Here is a 26,382-nt window from a genome sequence, read left to right as displayed (position 1 = left end):
CCCACTTAATTTTCTGAAGCATCTATGTAGCACTTACGTGTTGTTCATACAAGTCTAGCGGCCCGCCACTGAAATGCTTCGATGCCTTATTTCAATCCGAACTGGTGCGGATCCTAAACACTCGAGCAGTAAACAAGAATAGATCACACCAGCGGCCTATATGTGATCTCGTTTAGAGGTGAACCGCTTTTACCTACAACTCTTCCAATAAACCGAAGTCCACCATTCGCTTTCCTTACCAGAGCTCTCATGTGCTTGTTCTATTTTATGCCGCGCTGCAACGCTAGGTCCAGATATTTAAATGACTTGAATGTGTCAAGCATTTCGCTTGTAGTACTGTGCCCGAACGTTACACGTTTGTTATCCCTACTCATCCCCTTTTCCCTACTGTCATTGTCGATAAGGTCAGGCCTATTTTTAGCTGCAAGATCTAAGATTTTCACATTGTGTGTGGGCTGCCGAGGTAGCTGCTCAAGACAGTTTTCAGAGAACGTCTTCGAAAGTATTTCATTAGACTGTCTGTACCCCCCGCAACGAATCCAAATCAATCGGTTGGCTAAAATCGCCTTCAAGTTATTTCGTACGACCCTGGTATTTACGCGCTACTGGCAGTAGACTCTCTTTACATGACTGTAAAACTGTCACAACGGAATCGAGTGACCGGTAAGAGCATCTAACAATTGACTTGGTTTCACCTACGCCTGTTATACGCGACCAGATACCTGCAATGTCTCATTCAATGGCTCTGAGCACTATGGGACTTAACATCTGAGGTCATCAGTCCCCTAGAACTTAGAACTACTTAAACCTAACTAACCTAAGGACATCACACACATCCATGCCCGAGGCAGGATTCGAACCTGCGACCGTAGCGGTCGCTCAGTTCTGGACTGAAGCGCCTACAACCGCTCGGCCACATACTTCGGCTGACACATTTAACCTCGACCTCAATAGACAATATTTTTGTCAACTGCAATGAGCACGTTCCCTCCTATGGCCTATAATCTGTCTTTCCGATATAAGTTAATTACTCCCCAAATATCTCAGTGGTTTCCATCGCGGGTTTCAGCCACGTCTCAGTCCCAAGAATTATCTGAGTGTGAGAACTTTCCTGGTGGACCGTAAATTCGGGAGCTTGATTACGAATATGTGGAAGACTGCATTAAGAAGATTTTTCATAGGAGGGAACGAAATGAGGTGTTGTCAAATTTGCGTGAAGGAAGTGGTTTCCACATGGATTCACTCTTCCAAAGCAGGAATCTCGTGCTGTACAAGTGGTTCCAATAACATTCAGACGTCACGGTACACATGACAGGCACTCGGCAGATCAATTTGTATTCACTGCACATCCTGTAGTGTAAAATCTTCCACGTCACTCTACAGAGCACTGTCTGCCACATGTCATCACCTTCGATCCGTGCCAGAAACCAAAGAGCAAGTTAAGAATGTTACTCTAGATTGCGAAGTTTCAGTTGCTGCACCATTTGGATCTTATACGGGTACCAGTGTAAAATAGACTGCAAAAATTTCTGTACTGTTGCCCATGGGACGAAGAATACTCACGACGCTGCAACAGTCCTAGCGCTACCCAGGGCACGTGCCACGTTGTCATTTATACCAAGAGCTACATCGTCCATAACCTCCACCGGGATAGGGTGCTTTCCACTTCCAGGTACCACACCAATGTCACCCGCGTTTTAGAATTTCATTATTATCTCTTTTAAACCATTTAATGACATCGAGCCTCTCCTCTGACATGCCAGCGGCAATATTCTCTCTCAGTTCAGCACTGTAATTTCTGCCGTTGACACAACGCAGTTGCGCTAGCGGTGCACGGTCTGTCTCCTCGATAGCCATACTATTCGCCCACGCTATGGCTTGACAGCGTGGATGTTCTACGGCTATACACAGGGTTTACAGCGCCAGATTTGCACCTGGTAGAGTAAATCGTATCTCCATTAACGTACTAGCATATCTACCAAGTTTCGCTGCCATAAACTATAGCAGCCAACACCGGAGATCCGTCAGTAGGTGCACTTCAATTACAGCCACCCAGTACTTTAAGCACCGATAACGAAGTCAAGATCCTTCACATGGTACTGAAACGCGTTGACCGGTTAGGTAAGGAGGCGGTCTTCCTTGCTGTGGAAACAGGCATAATGTAAAGCAAGAGATATCAACGCTGCCGGCCGGTGTGGCCGTGCGGTTAAAGGCGCTTCAGTCTGGAACCGCGTGACCGCTACGGTCGCAGGTTCGAATCCTGCCTCGGGCATGGATGTGTGTGATGTCCTTAGGGTAGTTAGGTTTAATTAGTTCTAAGTTCTAGGCGACTGATGACCTCAGAAGTTAAGTCGCATAGTGCTCAGAGCCATTTGAACCAGATATCAACACATTAGCTGGAAAAAGAAACTTAAAAATAAGGAGAGGCACACAGCAGTCAGTAGCAGTCTCGTTTGATTTTATTATTTTTCCAATTCTAGATTTCGGCTATATAGACATATTCAGTGCATTTTCGTTATATTTCAACACACTCGCAGCAGTTCATGACACCATATTGTCATGGAAATGTATAGGCGGATGGCCACTGTGTCTGACTCCCTAAAAACTCCGAAGAACGTATGGTGACATGAACTGCTGCTAGTCTGTTGAAATATAACGAAAATGCACCGAAGATGACTTGATAGCCGAAATCTAGATTTGCAAGAATAATAAATGCTAATGGGTGTGCAACTAAGTACTGGATGCCTCTCCTTACTTATAGTATACGGTCGCTGTGCACAACGGTTCCTGATGGAATAAAAGTTGGTTGACTTAAAAATAAATTAGTTTTGTAAATAGAAGCCAAATAAATTAATGCGGTAAGACGGTACCAACCCTTTGCTGCCCCATACAACTCTTCTAAATGCGTTAAGCTACCTGCACACCTGTGTTAACAAGAACACGTATGGTTAAAATGCAGAAGCAATCAACAGATCTTTAGGCAGGCACTACAACTGAAGGTAAATTGCACTCCTCCCACTGTTATTCAGCAGCAGGGTCTCTTCCAGTGAAACGTTGCAAACGCATATTGCGATACTAGTTAAAGCAAATGATACTCTTTCGTGAGCGTGTTTTCTAATGTAAGCGCTGCTGGAGTTAATGCACTAAGACGAAGATTCCTACCTGAATGTGTAATTCTGAACTGAAGTATTGGAATACTTCAATGCGCAAGGCTCGTTACATATTACTTTGCAAAGCTATATGTATGAATTTAACTAAAGTTAATACGAAATTTATTTTTAATTTCCTCTTTCCGGATTATGTGATCTGTTCTTTGATTCTGAAACTGTGAATAACACATCAATTTTGCTCTACGTTTGAAAAGCAGATTTGTCGTTCAATATGCCACTTATTAGTCTACGTCACGAAATATCAGTTTCATTCCATAAACATTTGAGTAATTACGACGTAGCTCGTCCGTAACTTCATGGATGTTTATTTGTAGCATACGATTTACTGCAGTGCGACACCTTTTAGCATATTCAGCAGCCATTTACCATAGTACTTTAAAATTCCGCCAATCACTTATTTAAATAACATTAAATAATGACTGTACCGAAGCTATATTTATGATTGTCGGACTCAGCAGCGGTGGACCAGCATTTGTTCACTTATAGCCTTACGCCACAAACTGTTGGCAGATAATGTTATGTAAGGTAGGTATTGCGATAACGCTTACTCTTCACAATTGTACAAATTTCTGGTTCCTCATCAGCTCCTATTAAGTACATACTGCATTAACTTCATTTATGTACCGTTGTGTTTGTCATTCAGACAGAATTTTCTCATACAAAGAATTTGGAAAGAGCGATCCATGTTTTACTTGGGAAGAAACTTTCACTAACCAAGATCATATAAATTCCATTTCATTGCATATTGCGTGTTTTAAAAATTAACAAACCTGTCTGGGTGCTACGTATGCGAACATTTCCATGTGTACTAGGTGCTTTTTAAATGAAATGGATTTTACTGTCGACAAACCTAGGTATAAGGTACTATATTTTATCCACCACATGGAATGAGAGGTACCTACTCACAGCGGAACTCGTTTTATAGCAACAGTTTTTCGAATAGAAGATGACAGTTACAATTTTCGAAGCTGGTTGTCGACAGTAAAGACTGGTTTATGTGACACTGACTATTGAAACTTGTTTTCCCTAGGTCGTCATTCATGAGTACGTTCCTCGCCTTAGTTATGTCACATCGTCACATCGTTGACAATGCTTCAACGGCAACAAAAAGTAAAGCAAAATATTTCTGAATAAATTGTAGATCTACTACAAACTTGTCCTTCCCCCTAGTAGAGCATTTCTATAGACCTCTCCTGATGCACGTTAGCTCTAATACCTATCTATTTTTGAACAATGCATGTCTACTTGTTACTTCGTTTCATTATTTCTGTTTAGAATTAGGAGAAAATGTGAAGTGTGGTGTTGTCACACTGACAAGAAATGTCGACTTCTTCATTCGTTTCATTATATCGCTTATTGAATTACGAGAAGCTGTGATGTGTATTATAGTGCGAGTAGTTGGAACCTTCAGATGTGCAGTCTGACGGATAAATGTATGCCATTATATCACAAATTCGGCTCTTTGACCTGATAAGGCAGCGGAAACACCGTCCGTTCACGTCAAGCGACGTCTGCTGCAAATGAGAGGTTATCTGCCTCGTGAGAAACAGCTTACGGAGAGGACAGCAGCTGTTGCATAAAAGGAGCGACCTCTGCCTGATACCGAGCACGCTGCCGACAGCTGGACAATATGAGGCTAGCACTGTTTTGTGTCGCAGGTAAGTAGGGTGGACGCTGCACGTAATCTACCAGGTAGCAAGTTTTCTTCAGTACCTGTATGTCTTAAATCGGGCAAGCTTCTCCAATAAGAAAATGCATGGTCTTGTCATCCGGTAAAATTCTCTGTTCTCGTTCGGTACATAGTACTCAGCTAATAAAACTGTAAATAATTTTTAGTACTGTAATGACTCCGTCAGCGTTAAACACAACGCGATCTTCGTTAGTCTGCAGAAGCTTGTATCCACCTAAAATGATATGCGCAGACCCTTTGCTAACAAGAAGACAGCTGAGTAGAGAATCAAACCACATGTTGAGAAGGGTGTTTTACTGCAATCACTACGTCCTAAATCATCCGAACGCCCCTCTCTCGGTCTCTGTCTCAAACACACACACAACACACAACACACAGGTAAATACTGTCAATAATTCCCTGTCAAGGGTGAAACAAATGTCTCTTATCTACAAAAACGGATTATTCGTGAGGCGTGCAACAAGTGTTCATAAATCTATTATTTAAAATAAAGGCAATTATCACGTGGGCAAATAAACAATTATTTCTGTATAGAACTGCACATTAATTTCTAAAATTCTACCTGCTTGGAAGCAGATTATGTATATAACAAGAAAATTTTCGCATTATCGTTTAGTCATCAAAGATTTCACATTGTGCTTGACAGTAATCAATGCAGTACTACGTAAAACAAACAAATCCTTCAGTTTATCGAAAGAGAAAGCATTGTACTGTCATGCGTTTCAGATAAGCTTGATCTCAAATTTATGTTTAACAGAGCATGCCCTCTAGTAAAATACACATACATGGCTGTGTTTGCCCAAATATCTTTCATCACCGTTGTTGCATGCTTGAAACAGTAGTGACAGTTCCCTTTTATTAGATTTTTCGCTTGGCGTCGACAACAGTACTTTTTTCTCAGTCGTCAGACATCTGTGTGGTTTGATGCTCCCCACCACGAATTCATCTTCTGTGTAAAACTCTTCATCTTAGAGTATCACTTTCAACCTCTGTCATCAGTTATCGGCTGGATGTATTCTAGTCTCTGTCTTCCTCTACAGCTTTTGCCCTCTACAGCTCCATCAAGACCATGGAAAATCCCCTGATGTCTTAACAGGTGTCCTATCATCTTGTTCCTTCTTCGTGTGAATGTATTTCACGTATTCCTTTCCTTTCTGATCCTGTGCACAACCTCGTCCACCCACCTAATTTACAACATTCGTCTGTAACACCACATCTCAAATGCTTCAGTTCTTTTCCATTGCGATTTTCCCACAGTTCATGTTTCACTGCCATACCACGCAGAGCTCCAGACGTACATTCTCCGAACTTTTTTCTAAAATTAATCACTAAGTTGATACTAGTCGACTTCTGTTGGCCAGGAATGCCTTTTTTGTCTATATTAGAGTCCTTTTGATATCCTCCTTGCTCCTCTGTCGGTGGTTATTTTTCTGCATAGGTAACAGAATTTATTAACTTCATTTTCATCTCGCTCTCATGTTTCTAACTGTTCTCATTTCTCCTACTTTCCATTAGTTTCGTCTATCTTCGGTTTACTCTCAATCCATACTCTGTGCTCATTGGACTTCTCTTTCCATTCAGCAGAGGATGTAATTCTTCTTGACTTCCATTGAGAATAGCAGTGTCATTTGCGAATCGTATCATTGTTATACTTTCACCTTAAATTTTAATTCCATTCCTGAATCTTTCTTTTATTTCCATAATTGTTTCTTCGATGTACAGATTGAACAGCAGGGGGGAAAGACTACACTCCCGTATTACACCCTTTTTAACTGGAGTCCTTCTTTCTTCATCTTCCAACCTTATTATTTCATCTTGGCTCTTCTACATGTTGCACACTATCCGTCTCTCAGTATCGCATACCCTCATCCTCAGAATTTAGAACATTTAGCACCACCCCATACTATCGAACGCTTTTGCCAGTTCGAGAAATCCTATGAAAGTACTTGATTTTTCTTTAGTCTTCCTTCCATTACCAACCGCAATGTCAGAATTGACTCTCTGGCTTCTTTAATTTATATAATTCCTAACGGATCGTCATCTAACGCATCCCCAATTTTCTTTTCCATTCTACGGCATATTATTCTTTTCAACAACTTCAATGCATGAGCTGTTAAGCTGATTGTGCGTAATTCTCGCCCACGTCGACTCTTGCAAACTTTGAAATTGTGTGAGTGATGTGTTTCTGGAAGTCGGATGGCGTATCTACACACCAGCGTGAAGAGTTGTTTTTATGCTACTTCTCGCCATGATTATAAAAATTCTGACGGATTGTCACCTATCCCTTCTGCCTTGTTTGATCATAAGTTTCACAAAGCTCTTTCAAATCTAATTCAGAAATTGCTCCTGTTTCATCTTCCTTCTCATAGGGCCCTTAAGTGTACTCTTCCCATCTATCCGCTCTTTCCTCTCTATTTAGCTGTGGATTTTCTGTTACACTCGTCGTTTTGCCACCGTTGCTTTTCATTTCACCAAACGGTGAATGATTCCTTTTCCGATTTCTTCACGCTTTTCAAGCAGCGTCGCCCGCCAAGTGAGTGCACCGCACACTGTCTGTCATAGCAATTTAAAAAAGAGGAGCGTCTGTGGCCTTACCAAATTCAACATTTACAAGTGTTGAAAGAGCAAGATTTCTCATCACGACGAGAATTCTCAGAGTACTGTTTGTTACAAAGGGTGCGGCATGGTTTTGTAAACAAAATACTCATCACAGATGAAGCGTATTTCACTTGTCACTGAATAATTACTTTCCATAACATGCAAACGTGGGTTGTACACAATCCACGCGAAGAAGTAACAACACACTTTCAGCGCCGCTTCTGCGTTGAAGTATGGGTGGGTATAATAGATGATTACGTTACTGGGCTTTATGTTTTACCAATACGATTGACTGAACAGTTCTCGAACCATTCTAGAGGAAACCCTGCTACCAACTTTATTAGAAGAGATTTGTTAGCCGTACGTCGTAACACGTGGTTCCTCCACGGTGTTGCGCCATCTCACGTTGGTAACAGAATACAAAGATTTTTGAATAGGCAATTTTCAGGACGATGGAGAGGACGGTCTGGTCGAAGTCAATGGGCAGCAAACAGTCATGATTTAAATTCACTGGATTGTTACATTTCGTGCTGTATGAAGGAACTTACTTATGCTTAGTAAGTAAATAATTTAGACGAACCTAAGCAGAAGATTTTCTGTAACACCAGCATCACAAAGGCAAATGTGCATGAGTGAGCAAGTGTGACGAAACTAGGTACGCCTTAACGAAGCACGTGTAGAATCGAATGGTGGGAATTTTGAACATTTATGTAGCATTGGCGTAAGAGGGAACAGGTAATGTAGGTTTCATTTTCGTTACGGGTCTGTTGTACAAATGGAAAATTTGCGTGGTATTGTGCTGAAAGGAAGAAGCAATTCACAGCGAATTACATGGTAATTCGTTGAGTTTGTACTAAGGGAAACACATTATATTTGATGATAGCTTTTCTTTACTACCACGATCTTCGTCGTGGCAATGTTGTAAAAGAGTAAACATTTGGTTGTACTTTGTTCATTGTTCACGGAAAACTAACTACAAGCTCGTGACAACGCAGTGACTGTTTACAGTGCTTGTTTCGGTTGCACGTGATCGCCGCCTCCGCGTCCTTATACACGTCCAATGCTTCCAATACTCTGGTACGTCCGTTACCTTTCACCTACAGCCGTGTCAATGTGGGTAACATATAAGCAAGCTCCTGTACCATCAGTTGAAAATTAAATCAGAAATGGGTCTACTCTCAATCCTACAAATATCTGTCTTTTAGGAATACAAAATAAAGAACATGATACAACGATATTTCGTTACCTTTCTGTCAGGCACACCAACATGTACCGTCTGTAAAATTTTGGCACCTTACACCGTTTGCACCCGGTATGTATAGCAACTTCTCGTGGTACGATTTCAAAGCCAAGTAGAATTTCATGAAAGACATCATATCCGCAGTTGACTGAAAAGATAATTTTTTTCACTATTGCCGTTTCGGCTTTTATGACATTGTCAGACCGTACTGCAAAATATTTTGCTTCAGCAGATGTCAGCCCTTAAAAACCTTTGAGATGTATACATGTCATCATCATGCTTCTGACGATGAGACGTGGACGATATATGTCTGAGGATTTTAAGGTCTGACATGTGCTGAAGCAAAATGCTTTGCAGTACTACTTGACGATTGCTCAAAGGCCGAAATTGCAATAGTGAAATCCATTATTTGTACAGTCAACGGTGGATATGATAGCTTTTATTGTCGTAGAATTCAGGTAAAGTAGTGTGTTAGTGGTGCTTGTTGCAGGATTTTAGGACGAGTCGTTAACGAGATACCGTATTTTGGAAAGTCTACAATCCAACAATTGCTTGTACCATTCAGCCTGCGTAGTTGCTAGACTCAATATTGTTATGTTTGCTTGGTGTGCTTGTGTGCCCCTTGAGTGTATTGCGGCATGCTCGTCAGTCAGTATGTTACAGTCTAAGGCCGAAGCAATAGGTCGTGAGTGGACGATGAAATTTACCAAAGCAAAAATGTAACACCTAGATAACGTAACAGAAGGAAACAAGTGACGACAAAAGAGAGGGAAATTAATGTTCTTTCTGCTGTTACAGTCCTCCAAACGTTATATCCCGCGCAATCGATGAGAAGGCGGCGGCATGAGTCAAAGGAGTGTTCTACGCGTTCTCCGTCGTCATTCCTTCCATCCCTGTCACATCTCTCCCCATCAAGAGATGCGTGGAAGCGATTGTAAGAGTCGTATTAACTTCTGTATATGGGCCTTAAGACAGGATACTCCAGATGTACCACGTATATTGCTTAGTCGATCATGGCAAGGTAAACCGCCGAAACATGCACTATTAGTCTGTTGAGAGGCCTCGTTGGCTTCGTCAGGTGATACGGCACAGCCCATGGAGTGTAAACGTTCAGCTTGTAGGTCCATTTTTCATAGGTGGAACGCCGGCCAGAGTGGCCGAGCGGTTCTAGGCCCTGCAGTCTGGAACCGTGCCACCACTACGGTCGCAGGTTGGAATCCTGCCTCGGGCATGGATGTGTGTGATGTCCTTAGGTTAGTTAGGTTTACGTAGTTCTAAATTCTAGGTGACTGATGACCGCAGTAGTTAAGTTCCATAGTGCTCAGAGCCATTAGAACAATTTTTTTTCATAGATGGAACACTGAAGGTGCAGATTATAGACTCCAGTATGTTATCCTCGACGGCGAGTGCTTATCAGGAACATCGAGTGTCCCAGGGAAGTGTGATAGGACCGCTGTTTTCTATGTACATACATAATTTGGCGGACAGGGTGGTCAACAATCTGCGGTTTTTTGATGACGATGCTGTGTTGTACGGTAAGGTGTGGAGTTCGACTGACAGCTTGAAGATACAGGTATAAGCGGCCAAAATTTTCAGTTGGTATGATCAATGACAGGTAGCCCCTAAATGTGGAAAAATGTAAGTTAATGCGGATGGGTAGGAAGATTAAACCTGTAATGTTCGGATACAGTACTACAAGTGTCCTGCCTGACACAGTAAAATCGTTTAAATATCTGGGTCTAACGCTGAAGAGCGAGATGATGTGGAACGAGCATGTGAGAATCGTAATAGGGAAGGCGAATGGTCGACCTCGGTTTATTGGGAGAATTTTAGGGAAGCGTGGTTCTCGTGTGAGGCAGATCGCTTGTAGGATTCTCGTGCGACCTATTCTTGAGTACTGTCGAGTGTTAAGAATCCGTATAATGTCGGGTTGAAGGAAGACATCGAAGTAACTCAGACGTGATGCTAGATTTGTTATTTGTGTGTTAGAACAACATGTAAGTATTACGGAGATGCTTAGGGAATTTAAAAGGGCAACCCTGGAGGGAAGGTGACTTCGTTTTTGAGAAACACTATTCAGAAAATTTAGAGAACCGACATCTGAAGCTGATTGTCGAACGTTTCTACCGCCGCCAACATACATTGCGCGTAAGGAACACGAAGATAAGATACGGGAAATTAGGGCTTTAGTGTGTGCTACCACAGGTATAGTACTAATGTTAATGCGGGAAAGTTCCTAAATACGGTATCTCGTAAGCGACTCGCATGAGAATTCTGCAACAAACAGCACTGACATTGTAATTTACGCTTCTTCTACTTTGTTAATGTCAATATGGATTGTTCCATTTAAAAAGTGCATGCTCACACAAAAAATACGCTGAGTACTATTACAATATGTTAGCTAGCTAACAATACGAGCCTCTGACTGCCAATCCAGTCTGTGAAAACCGCACATCAATAGCACCTTCAGTTTCCGGATTATTTGCGGTGACAGTATTAGGTGATACATCTATACATAAAACCCAGTCACTGTTAGTTGTGCAGTATAGTGAACTTACTGCGTGAACGGATAGCTAAAGTGGTTAAAGAGGTTCGCGATGTATGGTAAATCCGGATTCATAACCCCAGACAGCACAGATTTTTTATGTCACTCATCTGTAGTAAATTTACAGTTAATACAGCAGTCTTCAAGGAATATTCTGTAAAAAAATTAAAACACTTGCTCCGTCGACTGCAGAAATAATTTAGTTCACGATCGCAATTTCGACCTTTGGGACATCATTAAGTCGTACAGCCAAACATTGAGCTTCAGCACATGTCAGGCTTTGAAATCCTCCGACATGTATAGGATACTTGTAATAGTCAGAAGTCTGATGATGACACGTGTACACGCAAAAAAAAAAATGGTTCAAATGGCTTTGAGCACTATGTGACTTAACTTCTGAGGTCATCAGTCCCCTAGAACTTAGAACTACTTAAACCTAACTAACCTAAGGACATCACACAAACCCATGAGCGAGGCAGGATTCGAACCTGCGGCCATAGCGGTCGCGCGGTTCCAGACTGTAGCACCTAGAACCACTTGGCCACCCCGACCGGCAGTGTACATATCCGATGATTTAAAAGTCCGACATGTGCTGAAACGAAACCTTTTGTAGTGCTGCTTCATAATGGTCCAACGTCCAAAAATGCAACAGTGAAACAAATTATTTCTACAATGGAAGTGAGATCTTTTAAAAAACTCTGCGTGACTGAACTCCGAACATGAGAAGTTAATTTCGACCTATTCATTATATTTTGATCGTGATGGTTTACTGGTTCCTTTGAACTTACAACTAACGACTGCAATAGAGGAAATGTCTTTAACACAGCGAAAGACTATAATGAGAGCGCTAACACTTGTTCAATTCTTAATCACCTTCTTATGCATCACTACCCACTGCCCGGTGTTTGAAAGGCTTATTTTTCAGATGCATGGGATTTTGGTAGAGAGAGAGAGAGAGAGAGAGGGAGAGACTACTTCTTTACAATACTACGAAACAGACTGCGTTTTAGAAATTTTTTTTTGGGCTGGGTATTAGTTCCTCACACAACATGGCGAGAACAATCCTACGGAAATTTACGAATGGCATGCACTTTACTTTTGGTCGACGACTTATAATTGTAGGATGTAATCTTCCTTGAGTGTATTAACATTGTTCGGTATTGATGTGACTGGGCCTATTCGACACGTGGTAAGTAAGGAGAAATAGAAACATGGGATACGCCTGAACCTCTGTCAGGGCACGCTGGAAAGACATAAAAAAAGTATATTTCTATCTTCCAGGATTGAAGTCACCAAGTTTTCGGTTTTTCCGGTAGTAGGCAGCGGCTAGTGATATTTCTATTTCAGTCATTTTTCCTATGAACCAGGGAGATTGTTAGTTAGAAAGTGACCCTTTCTTCCTCCATTCTTTCAAATGGAAAGAGAAATTGTTAAGAAGGTGGTGATTTTTCGATGTGTAGGAGTTTAGCTTAGTGGTTCCCAGCCCGGTGGTAATTAAACCCTAAGGGTTAAAATGAAATTTTCTGAGGGTTAAAAACTTAACGATTCGATTATGTTTCAGTCAATTATTTTCAAAAGGTCATTACTGTCATCACATTTTTAAGGCTCTAATATGGATACTATAAGTTATGAATAATTACTTTTTGTCAGTTACTGGCATTAATGTAATGGAGGTTACAGTTCACTCAAATAGTCAACCCGTTACACACGTATATTGTGCTCCGTCCAATTCAGCGCTGATGATATATGTGAGACATATATGTAACAAAAGCTAAATATCTCAAGAAAAGGTCTTCTAAAAGTTGCAGGTAGTACCTTCAGTAGTCCAGAAATTGCTTCATTACTCGCTTTGAAACAGATAGATGAATAAATGAGCAGCACAACACAAACGGTAAGTACGTATGAGCTACTCTAGTGCTGTACAAGGTATTATTATTATTCTTAGAGTGCTCAGATGCAAAGCATTAATGTCCTGAACTCGTCCAATTTCTGCTCGTTCAAAAGTAAGGAGTGCAGCCGTCAAATGATTTACGAACAGTCAGTACACTGCACATATCTGACCTCCTTTGATTTTAAATGGGATTGTATTGCGCAGGTCAAGCAAGTGCTGCAATAGAGAGGAGAAATAAAGGATGTTTTGTAACAAGCGTCTACCCTCACTGTGGATGACTAACTTTCTTATCTGACAAAGAACTGCAGGTAGCACTTTCAATGCACAACACACAAACACACACACAGAGACACACAAACAAACACAAACACACACACACACACACACACACACACACACACACAAACTCTAAATGCCATTCATATTTCATTATTTTAAAAAGAAGACTGTACAATAAGTCTTTCATTCTGCAGTTCACTTAAGTGCTAAACTTGGATATAATGTAGTGGACGGCATGGGGGACAACAGACGGCAGGGGGGCAACAGAATGGGGAGGAGAGGTCTACAGACGGTGAGTGGGAGAGTGCGAGGGGGGGGGGGGGGGTTGGTAACCGGGGATACTAGCTAATGTCTGAATGCACTCAGGAGTAATCACCTATGAATGGTTGTAAACCACTGGTTTAGCATAAAGGGAATTTCAGATTGTCATAAATTTTCTATGCGTTGCCAACGAGGTTTTTACCTTATGTGAAGCGTAACTTCAAACATGTACCTTACCACAGCACTTAAATTTGTCATGGTACGTACGTCACTGACCAGTTGTCAGCCTGATGCCTTCCGGTGTTTCCCGCAGCCCTGGGACTGCTGTCCGCCTCCAGTGCAGACCGCAGCGAGGAGTGGGGCGCTGCCAGCGCGGAGCCCACGGAGGAGCCGTGTCCAGACACCTGCCCCTCTGTCCAGCGGCCCGTCTGCGCGGAGAGCGGCTGGCCGCGTGACACCATCTGGTTCACCAACTCCTGCTTCAAGCGCATGTGCGAGTGCCGTATGGGAAAGCGTGAGTGTCTCGGAACGTTATAACACCAGCAATACCATCAGCAAATCAAAGTCTTGACGTCTTCAATATTTTAAACATAGCTGCACGACAGCAACGGTTCCACGTAATAAAATTATAAACAGCCGACCAGTTGCAATGGAGTCGGTTGTGAGCTCTGCAAGTTTCATGTACTAATTTGTATTTACGTGACAGACCCTAATTCTAGGGCTGTATTTCATTTTTGACAAATGGATCTATGCCGACATTTGTAAAAATGGCGATGGTACATTAGTTCTTACTAATGTAAAATTGCCACCTTCTGAAGAAGACAAATTTATATTTGTCGAAACCTAGGTAAAGAATTGTTTATCCATTGCAACTGGTCGGCTGTTTATAATTTTATTTCTTGACGTCTTCTTAGAAATTTTAAATTCTGGCTCTAATAACATCCTCTTACTCATGACGGCAAAGCACGAGAGATAATGTAAACAATTTAGTGTTCCTTCTTATTCCTCAGCTTCAGAAAATGCACATTATACGAATAAAAGGTCCACTTGACTAGCAGGAACGGACATGAACAAATTTCCAGTAGCTCCTAAACATATATCGGAAGTACAGGCCATCTCAAATTATGAATCATGCAAGTGCATGCATCGGGCACTAACATAACAACCAACTGGTGTTCGAGACTGGCACGGGAAATAAAAGTTTCATACATGGAATACTAAAAATGATATTGTGTGTACTACTTGCCTTCATTACAAAGGACTTCTTGTAAGAAAATTAATTTTAAGCAGTCTATTGACTAGGGTTTTTATAAGCATTTCCAAGATTTATAGTTATTATAAAAACAATATACAGACGTTAAGACGTACAGAAAATTAAACGAACGAAAGTTCATGCCACAGTCGCATGGAATTCACGAAATGAGAACATTCTCGCCCGTCGTCGGTTTCTGATACGATAATCATTATTGGATACAAGGTTCGCCAGTTACGAAAAACAATATTTTGTAATTTTATCTGCAAACTCGGCTACTGCAAGAGCTGCAAAAACAAGTGATGAATAATATGATAATCGATACATTCAGTTATCTGCTTCAGATTATAGCCATTTTCAAATGAAGTGCCTTAGCCTAACACGAAACGACAGACCTGCCAAACATCTGACATCGATTTGTGCCTATGTACGGGAGAATTAAATACGTCAACTGTATCTTCACTTGTAAGGAAGTCGAATAATCAACATATTATCTTTAGTCTGTGTAATGTTCAAACGCACTTAGACCCCACTTGGAAAAGGCTGCATATCGAAATCGAAGGTGGGATAGATAGGGATTTTAGGAAATAAGGTGTACTGATGGCAGATGCATCTGAGTGTGCTTCTGAAATGTCGCAGCAACTGAACGAGACTCCAAAGATCAAGTACGCAGGATCATTCGATTCTTTTGGGTAAAATATAGAAATTTTTCACATTATTGCGTATTTAGACCAATGATGCGTCCCTCAGTAATGAATGGATGCCAAAAATTTGACGAAGCCAGCACAGATGTAGGTGGTGCTAATTTATCCTGAAGTACAGATGGTTCACCTTGTATTTTCATTTCTTCGGCGGGCTGAAAGAACAGCTTTTCCAACGATGAGGACGTTCACGTAGCGGTTTTCGAATGTTTCCTTCACCAAGCAGCCGATTTCTATCGTCGACATATTGATCTGCTGCTAGACAGCAAAACGAAAGCTGAAATTTGAAATTTACCGTTTGAAAAATCTTTCACGCAGGGGGATGGTACAAACATACCGCCGTTTGCGCTTCGTACAGATTCAAGTATGGAGGACATAGTGATAGACATCCCTGGGATTGTGAAGCAGCTGTATGGATTGAAAATATATAAATTGCCCAATTCGGTTTTACAGAGAGTACTCTACTTCATTGGCTCCTTACTTGGCTTGCATTTATCGCGAATCTCTTGCCCAACGTAAAGTTCCGAGCGACTGGAAAAAAGTGCGGGTGACGCCTGTATATAAGCAGAAGGACGGATCCTCAAAATTACAGACCAATATCCTGAACATAGGTTTGTTGCAGGATTCTCGAAGATATTCCCAGTTAGAATATAATGAATTTCCATGAATCAGAGAAGTTGCTGTCCATGCGTCAGCACGGCTTTAGAAAGCATCGCTCCTGCGAAACGCAACTCGCCCTTTTTTCACATGATATCTAGAGAACCATGGATGAAGGGTATCAGACGGATGCCATATTCCTTGACTTCCGGAAAGCGTTTGACTCTGTGCCCCACTGCGGACTCCTAACTAAGGTACGAGCATATGGGATTGGTTCCCTAGTATGTGAGTGGCTCGAAGACTTCTTAAGTAATAGAACCCAGTACGTTGTCCTCGATGGTGAGTGTTCATCGGAGGTGAGGGTATCATCTGGAGTGCCCCAGGGAAGTGTGGTAGGTCCGCAGTTGTATTCTATCTACATAAATGCTATTTTAGATAGGATGGATAGCAATGTGCGGCTGTTTGCTGATGATGCTGTGGTGTACGGGAAGATATGGTCGTTGAGTGACTGTAGGAGGATAGATGACTTGGACATGATTTGTGATTGGTGTGAAGAATGGCAGCTAACTCTAAATATAGATAAATGTAAATTAATGCAGACGAATAGGAAAAAGAATCCTGTAATGTTTGAATACTCCATTAGTAGTGTAGCGCTTCACGCAGTCACGTCGATTACGTATTTGGGCGTAACATTTCAGAGCGATATGAAGTGGGACAAGCATGTAATGGCAGTTGTGGGGAAGGCGGATGGTCGTCTTCGGTTCATTGTTAGAATTTTGGGAAGATGTGGATCATCTGTAAAGGAGACCGCTTATAGAACGCTGGTGCGACCTATTCTTGAGTACAGCTCTAGCGTTTAGGATTCCTATCATGTCGCATTGAGGGAGGACATAGAAGCAATTCAGAGGCGGGCTGCTAGATTTGTTACTGGTAGGTTTGATCATCACGCGAGTGTTACGGAAATGCTTCAGGAACTCGGGTGGGAGTCTCTAGAGGAAAAGAGGCGTTCCTTTCGTGAATCGCTACTGAGGAAATTTAGAGAACCGGCATTTGAGGCTGACTGCAGTACAATTTTACTGCCGCCAACTTACATTTCGCGGAAAGACCACAAAGAAAAGATAAGAGAGATTAGGGCTCGTACAGAGGCATATAGGCAGTCATTTTTCCCTAGTTCTGTTTGGGAGTGGAACAGGGAGAGAAGATACTAGTTGGGTACGAGTTACCCTCCGCCACGCACCGTATGGTGGATTGCGGAGTATGTATGTAGTTGTAGATGTAGATGTAGAATGTACCGACCGCTGGTAACAGAGACTTGGTAACTGTATTGGAAAATAGTGTCCTGTATCTGTATTATTTTGGAGTGTAGTGTAGCATTCAGTAACAGTTACTTCGACAGTCCTAACAACGTGCAACTTTTCGTTGAGCTCTCAAAGACTGATTAATATATCTCGGGCAACCGTCCAGTGAAATTTCATAATGTCCAAAGTTTCATACTGTCACTAAGCATATCGACCATTATTGCCTCCTGTACCCTTAAGCATGGACTTAAATCTACTAATATAGACTGGTAAGGCGAAGCATCAAGATTGCATCATTCATAGAGTGTTTCATTATCTTTGGAAGGCACTGCAGCAGAGATTCACCATGATATGGATTCGACAACTGCTTTGTAGGGTTTCTGAGATACGTTGCACCGGATCTTTAATTCCTACAGATTACAGGCCACTGGTGCTACACATTACGGGCCACTTGTCGGTGTGCTCCGTCGAGAACAGGTCAAGGGAATGTGATGGTCTAGGCATCAACTATCATGCTCCTGAAATCACAGTATCACAAATGTAGGTTCATAGGCTCCCAAGGCCAGTGTCAATCTGTACAAACTTCTTCTTACTGCTGTGCCCGTATACACGCCACAGCAGCCAGCTCTTCACTCTCAGCAGCTCTGCGTTCATCGGAATCTCGAAATCCGGCACCGTCCGCTACTCCAGCGAGCATGTTGCCTTGTGTTGACAGCAAACTCCCAAGAGGATATCGCACCTCTTAATCTCGAATGTGTATAGGTATGTTGTAGAGGGACCTGTTCTGAGTACGCGGCTCGCGGCATTTTGTGCGACGGCCCCCGGTTTCAGAGAAAATCGGCGTTGATTGTGCATACTTCTCATACACCTAATGTTCGTCACCTCTGTGCGACAGACGCTGGTTTGAGAGGAAATCGACGTTGATTATGCTTACTTCTCCCCAATTGACAACTTTTGGAACGTTATGGGCAGGACCCTCCAACTAGCTTGGGACTTTCACCACCTAAGGCACGATTTGGACAGAATTTGTCAAAATATCCGTCTGGAGGACATCCCACAGTTCTGTCAATGAGTGCCAAACCGAATAACTGTTTTCATAAGGGCCAGAGATGGGTCAACCCGTTATTGACTTGCTCAATTTGTGAAGCTATTCCTCTAGAATACATCGTCCATTTTTCCAGAAATGCAATCATTTGCTTGTCTGTACATGTGCATCACATCTACCGATGTCCGTCGGATAATCTCTCTGTGGTGTGTCGTTCTTTTTGCTTTAGAGTATAGCATGTTAACAGCTGACTGGTTTCGCTATTTCTGATATGCACGTTCCCTATTGACGAGCCATAAAAGTCTGCCCTTTTTCATGTGGCTTATGTCAGTGTATTTTCCCATTTGCGCCCCATATCTTTGCTTTAATGATTTTCCAGCAGTATCTAGCCCCGCGGCACAACCAGACAGCATGCAGTTTAGCGATGGGCAGTATTCTCGAATGTTCTACATCTACATCTACATCTACATGATTCATTCACATTTAAGTGCTTGGTAGAGGGTTCATCGGACCACAATCATACTATCTCTCTACCATTCCACTTCCGAACAGCGCGCGGGAAATACGAACACCTAAACCTTTCTGTTCGACCTCTGATTTCTCTTATTTTGTTTTGATGATCATTCTTATCTATGTAGGTTGGGCTCAAAAAAATATTTTCGCATTCGCAAGAGAAAGTAGGTAACTGAAATTTCGTAAATAGATCTCGCCGCGACGAAACACGTCTTTGTTTAACGACTTCCTTCCCAACTCGCGTATCATATCTGCCACACGCTCTCCCCTATTAAGTGATAATACAAAACGAGCTGTCCTTTCTTGCACCCTTTGGATGTTCTCCGTCAATCCCATCTGGTAAGGATCCCACACCGCGCAGCAGTATTCTAACAGAGGACGAACGAATGTAGTGTAAGCTGTCTCTTTAGTGGACTTTCGCATCTTCTAAGTGTCCTGCCAATGAAACGCAACCTTTGGCTCGCCTTCCCCACAATATTATCTATGTGGTCTTTCCAACTGACGTTGTTCGTAATTTTAACACCCAGGTACTTAGTTGAATTGACAGCCTTGAGAATTGTACTATTTATCGAGTAATAGAATTCCAACGGATTTCTTTTGGAACTCATGTGGATCAGCTCACACTTTCCATTATTTAGCGTCAACTGCCACCTGCCACAACATACAGCAATCTCTTGTAAATCTTTGTGGTCCTTTAGGGTATGATGCGAATTGTATGGAAAGAAGACGGAGAAGGGTGAGATGGATGGCGGGGAGTCCTCCTAATGATATCTAGCTTGATGTTATAATGCTTTGATTTCGGTAACTTTGCTTCTTCTTGGTCTATATGTAGTATTAGAATCATCAAATTTGTTATGACATTTTTTGTAATAATAATTTGTAGGGCTTCCGATATTTAAGAAAATTCTCGTCGTTTTGAGGGTGACTGCTGCCTGACATGTGGCCCGCTTTGGTTCCAGCGCTGACCGTACGGGAGAAGAGCGTGTGCCGCCAGCGGGACGCGCAGTGGGACCTGTGCCCCATGTACCCTCCAGTCATCCCGCCCCGCTCCCTCAGCTGGAAACATAAGTTGGTGGAGCGACAGGAAAGCAGCGACGAAGCCAACTCGTCAGAGTAGCGCAGCCGCTCCAACCAACTCATCCGTAACGAAGCAATGAGACTGATTTGTTCAACTCTCTACAGAAGAACTGAAGAACTCTTACTTCTGGAGTCCAGTAAATAGCAAATGTAAATGAACTAATCTTTGTTGCGTATTAAATTGCTTTAGAAACACCATGTTAGCTACATCTCTACTTCAACACAGCCGTGCAAGCTTTGAATACAATTCTCAGTAGTGTTTGTAGCTAGAAGTACAATATTATGGCATTCTTCGGATATATCAGATATTATTCTAACTGTAGAAATGTCAGCACTGACTGTACGTCAAGGTGGGCTGCTTATTAACGACACTACAACCATCCTCGAGTATCAGTGGATCATATGTGTGAAACTACGTCGAAATCGGATGGCTGACCTGCTAAACCGCGATGTCTCAAACGCAGCATCAAGCATGTAACGGATAATTAAGTGACTAAACTTTCCTGTTAAATTTGAAATTAAATAAACTGCATGGGAGTGTACGCCGATACTCTAGTACCCGTATACATCACGTACATTTTATACTCCATCACTCACGATTGCATCTTGGGGAAACGAGCAACGTCACGCTTCCATTCGAACAACGTTCCTCTCATCAATATTTTCTTTACTTGTCATACTTACAAACACAAAAGAAACTTATTAATTATTACCGAGTGATTTCGACAATTATAACCATGTAACAATCATCTGTGTAGGTCACCTAAACTATAGCAGTTTAACACTCAGACTCAACTTCTCTTCTGATGATTCTTGCGCAGTTAATTGTGGTAACAATAAGCAATGTTTTTCTATGACCTACTAAATTTCTTTCCAGTTTCGGTATAACGTCAACAAAAGTTAATTCTCTGGAACAAGTGCTGGGTGCGTTGAGTGAATATCAGACAAAGTTCCATGTTTCGAACTGCAACTCTTTATTAAATCACTGCCTGGGAGATAACATTCTAGATCCTTGAAATTTGATTATCGCTGGTGACTTGCTACGAAAATTTAAATGTATGACAGTGACCTCCGTTTTCAACGCGCTGAAAAGGCGACAAACATTTACACACTTTCTTCCGAAAGGTAGGCTGGATATTACAGTCCGAATATTTACGTAGAAGACTTCCGTATACGCATGCTTACGTACGAATATGGATGTGTGTATGGTTGCATGTGCGTGAACGAGAGAGAGAGAAAACGTCGTCAGTACGTCTGTGAGTGTCATCGAGTACGAAATTTTACTTAAAAACGATACTTTTCGTACAGACAGGATTATAATTATCTGCTATTAATGGATTGAGCTCAGTTCTTACTCTTTTTCAACTATATATTTCCTTTTATATTAACAAACCCCTGTCCGTTATCGACTCTCATACAAGTATGACTACTTCAAATACCTTGTAACCTCCCAACAGATAAATTCGGTAACCTTGCAATAAAAATTTGACTAACCTCCCACCAAAAATGTGACTCATATATAACCTTTCAATAATTAACTGACTGTGAATCTAAACTGGTAAATCTGCACGTCAGTAGTGCTGCGTCATGGCCCTGAAAAGTCATTCTGAATAAACTGTATATTCTTACCTAAGTGAAGTCGCCGGATAACGCGTATATATCTGCTCCTATAACAAATCTTTCTGGCACAGCTCAGTGCAATGCTGGCCACTAGATTTCGTCATGTATGAAAAACATCTGATTTTATTTACAATAGTTGGGATGACCATGAATAGGAGAATTTACTGAAATCTTTAAATTCAGATGAATGACTGTCAAAAGTTATCTTTATAAGAAAGATTATTATTAAAATATTTTTAAAATGTTTTACATTGGACTTGATATAACAATAGTACAAAATCATTTCTTGCAAATTACACATGCGCGTGTCAGTAAATAACAATAATTTTTGCTTTTACCTTATACTACATCGCTCAGGCACCGCCATCGTTCTGAGCGACCCGCCTTGGCAATTCCATACAGGACACAGGTGCTCTCTGTGAGCTATACAACTCGACCACTGCTCTCTAAGAGCGGTCTGACCCAACCGCCTGACTGCAAGCTACTATCCCTACTGCTGCCGACACTGCACTCTGGACTGCAATTCTATTATAGCTTACATATCGCAGGCAGCGCGTGAGACATCCATCGAAGTTACATCTACTCGACTGCGCTAGCAATAAATTCCTTAGTCATGGACCTCTTACACAACCCTCCACATTGGGGTAAAAATTTGGCAGCGATGGTGAGGCAATTGGACTTGCCACGAGCAACACACTTTTCTATACCGTAACCTAGTAACCTATTTAGTTTACTAAGTTTACAGAAGTTTACAGTCACAGAATATATATATATATATATATATATATATATATATATATATAAAACAGTATTCATAAATAATTTAAGTGCAGAACATATTAAGAAATGAAATAAAGTGCACACAAACTGTAAAAGTCATTAGCATGTTTAGGAGCACTGATCATATTAACTAATCAAATAAAGTTCACACTCACTGTATAAGTCTTTATCATTTTTACAAGAATTATATTAATAAGTGAAATAAACTGCAGACGCACTGTAGAAGTCTTCAGACTCTTTACATGAACTGATCACATTAAGAGATGAAATCAAGTGCATACACACTGTATAAGTCTTCAGCATGTTTAGGAAAACTGATCATATTATCAATTGAAATGAAGTGCACACACAGTGTATAAGTCTTTAGCATTTTTACAAGAACTAAAAAAGGAATGGGAAGGATAGCATCATGATTGTAGCACAGTGGGTTGCACATCGCTGCACTAAACGTCCATATCTTTCTACAGAAGCACAACACCAAGTGAGACAAGCTGAAGTTTTCTTCCTTGAAGTATTTATCGGTGTAGCCAAGACACTGAAATGTTGTATTAATATTGTATGTTATCATTTTGGTCGTACATTAGGTACAACAAACAGTAGGTCGATAATAACATCTCTGTAGTTCAAGGTGGTGGACAGCTTGATGTCAACACCACATTCTTGTAGAATCCATACTCTTATATCTACGTATAATTAGTGCAAAAACCAAATAGAGACCTCAATGAGCATGAGGATGGACAGGATAAAGGGACACCTCAGTAACTGGTGGTAATTGGGTCAGAAGGTGAAGGATACATTAAGTCTTATGCTAGTCATCATTCAGAACTACACTATTGAGTCATCAGATTTCCACAATTGGCCAGTTACAAAGCGTGTAGGTAGCATTACAAAACATTATTCGTAAGTCATCTCATTACAGTAATTATTGGCACTCGTTGGACGGATACAAAGCATTTATTTCGTATTACAGAACATTATTCAGAAGTCATCTCATTACAGTAATTATTGGCACTCGTTGGCCAGGTAACAAGTAGAGTATATGTGATCACATTAATGAATGATAGAGACAAGTGGGTAATAAAAATGCAAGTACTAGAACAGTTTTATTAACTAATTGCTTGTAACATATAACATAAGGACATATTTTAAAAATTAATTTAATGTCATGAAAACTTCTCCTGAAAAAAAAAAATACAAAGTGGATTATTGAGCTGAAAAGAGAAATGTATATTATGCTGAAAAGTGGTAAACTTATAACTATCAGGTAATGATACATCTGCTTAGCAAGCATGTACTCTGACTATCTCTTTCCAAACCATTCAGTCATTATACTTCGCAATAGACGACATACTGTCATATAGAATTATAACAAATACTTAAATAACTACATAAATTTCATCATTATCCTCACCTGCAAAAAAGAAAAATAATTATTCACTACAATTTTCTTCATATAACTAGACCCCGTTATTTATTATCCTCTGCAAAAATAGTTCGTTATTCGTTATGTTATTTAGCCACATGATTCATCAGCGTTATCATTTCATATATTAATAAGTTTCTTACGTCTAGCATACTTCATCAGTAAAATAACATACATAGCTCTGCTCGACGGTCCGCCGCAATTGCTTCTGGAAGAAAAGTAATTAGTCAAGGTGGCCATTATAGGTGCATATACTATATTTTGGTAATCTTCGTTAATTCTAATCCATTTACTCTTCATGACAAGATATTGCATTTTCTTTCGTTCATTCCGATTGTGAAATTCCCATTTAATAGTGAAACACTGTGGCTGTTTAAAATATTTCTTTTTTATGGCATTGCTTTCTGAAAATGATGAATATTTATGAACATCTTGCATTTGAATCATATACCCATTAAAGGAAAACTTGTTTCAAGTGATATAACTAAGCATACAGCATCGCCTGACAGAAAACGTATTAGGTAAAAACCATAGACAATTTTCAACTGCAAATAATGTACACATAATATCATAATATAGTAGCAAAAAAAATGTAGAATAGTTAAGATATTGAGATATCATAAGGGAAAATTTCAAAGTCAAATGGTTTTTGTTATATCTTAAAGAAATGAAAGTGCATACAGAGAAAATTCTGCTTTCGATAGGAAAACCATCATAAATACATAAAAAAAATGTAAAATGTGCACGGTCTGATATATAACAAGAAGAAAAGCGACCTGCTAACCTTACCTTGCCGGGCACTTGCCAAGAAAAAATATGATCATCATCAGTAAGTAGTCACCAAGAAGAAACTACATAAGTAGTCACATAATTCGTACGTTAATCTGGAAAAAATGTACACGGTCTGAGGTATAACGACAAGAAAAGTGACCTGCTAACCTTACATTATCGGAAACTTGCCAAGAAAAAATATAATCGTCATCAATAAGTTGTCACGTAGATATAAGTGCGTAAGTGGTCATATAAATGTCAGGAAATGGCATTACAGTGTGATAAATCATAAAGTGTGTTTATTCAATAAAGAGTTTAATACTGGAAACATCGTGATTGCCCTTTGTTTTTCTAGTTCTCAAAGTTTCGACATGTACTACATTGGGGTGAGGAATGCTGCGAATTCAACATGGACCGGCGTATATAAGCTCAAATGTACTGCATCTACTCTTTCCTCTATTGGCTAAATAATGTGTGCGTGCTAATATCTTCTGTGCTATGTGAAATTCACAGCATGTACAAACCTGTTTTTGCTATCTTCTGCGGCGCTCTCTGGCACGTTTGATGTTGTTGAGTGCAATGTCAATTACTTCATGGTGGTGTAGTCGACGAGATGTAGGAAAAGATACTAATTCTTCATTTTGTTGGGTGGTTTAACATTTTTTTACATAACAGTCGGAGATAGCATCGTAGATTCATTTGGTATGGAGTTAATTACCTCCTGGAATGAGAGTATGTGTGTGTCCCAGTCAATATGTCTTTTATGGCAGTATATTCTACATTGTCATTAAGCGCTTCAGCCACTTTCTCGTAGTATGAAGAAGAGTTCAGTGGCTGCTTTGTCACCTGCAGCTTTTGTGTCCATATTACCAGCTAGCGTTGTTGTCTTTCACACGATGTATTGAAGAATGTTATCAGTTTCAAAAGACAAGGTGCGTTTAAAGTTCTCCTCCTGTAAGCAAGATTTCAATGAAAAGTCTTCAACTTTATCATCTTTACTGAAACACGCACGAAGTATGCGTCCAGAAAATTTGATGAATGTTATAAAAGCAAGAAACGTGTTATATGTGGTAAAGACCCTTCATCGCAGTCCAAACAGTCTCCGTTTGGCAGATCCACTATTTCAAAAACTAGCTCCCTGTGGTGATAGATAACAAAATAATGAATTACTGTCACTCGCGTCATTTACATGTCCTACAACTTCCATCCTTGCCGTCTGCTGTGGTATAAATGTGTAATATATTTTCTAATCACACAAGTATTTTTCCTTATCCCGTGCCGGCCGAAGTGGCCGTGCGGTTAAAGGCGCTGCAGTCTGGAACCGCAACACCGCTACGGTCGCAGGTTCGAATCCTGCCTCGGGCATGGATGTTTGTGATGTCCTTAGGTTAGTTAGGTTTAACTAGTTCTAAGTTCTAGGGGACTAATGACCTCAGCAGTTGAGTCCCATAGTGCTCAGAGCCATTTGAACCATTTTTGAACCTTATCCCGTTAACGCTGCCCTTGCTAATCCTGAAATCCTATTTCGCCAGCGTCAGGTATAGTAGTCTCTTTGTGCTCCTTCTATTTCTTTTGGCGTCTCTAAGTCTAGACGGCACTTCATTATGGCACATCTTCAATACGTCATTCTC

The 26,382-nt window shown here is 40.8% G+C and overlaps 1 protein-coding gene across 1 annotated transcript; it reads left to right on the top strand.

Moving 5' to 3' along the window:
- The first annotated feature begins 4,704 nt into the window (after positions 1-4,704).
- Positions 4,705-20,355, top strand: LOC124777858 (greglin-like). The gene is made up of 3 exons (XM_047253394.1): positions 4,705-4,828; positions 13,988-14,188; positions 20,040-20,355. The coding sequence occupies exons 1-3, from the start codon at positions 4,801-4,803 to the stop codon at positions 20,195-20,197; spliced, it is 387 nt and encodes a 128-aa protein (XP_047109350.1). The 5' UTR covers positions 4,705-4,800; the 3' UTR covers positions 20,198-20,355.
- The last annotated feature ends 6,027 nt before the right edge of the window (positions 20,356-26,382 follow it).

Source organism: Schistocerca piceifrons, chromosome 2 (genome assembly GCF_021461385.2).
Source record: "Schistocerca piceifrons isolate TAMUIC-IGC-003096 chromosome 2, iqSchPice1.1, whole genome shotgun sequence".
Lineage (NCBI taxonomy): Eukaryota > Metazoa > Arthropoda > Insecta > Orthoptera > Acrididae > Schistocerca > Schistocerca piceifrons.
The sequence above is the reverse complement of the archived record's forward strand: the minus strand, read 5'-3'. Positions and strand labels throughout refer to the sequence as shown.

What these genes read in the sequence shown, in the direction of transcription:
- LOC124777858 (XM_047253394.1), top strand. Translation starts at nt 4,801, where the DNA reads ATGAGGCTAGCACTGTTTTGTGTCGCAG. An exon ending in AGCACTGTTTTGTGTCGCAG is followed by an intron (nt 4,829 to 13,987) that starts GTAAGTAGGGTG and finishes TGTTTCCCGCAG; the next exon opens with CCCTGGGACTGCTGTCCGCC. An exon ending in CGAGTGCCGTATGGGAAAGC is followed by an intron (nt 14,189 to 20,039) that starts GTGAGTGTCTCG and finishes CTTTGGTTCCAG; the next exon opens with CGCTGACCGTACGGGAGAAG.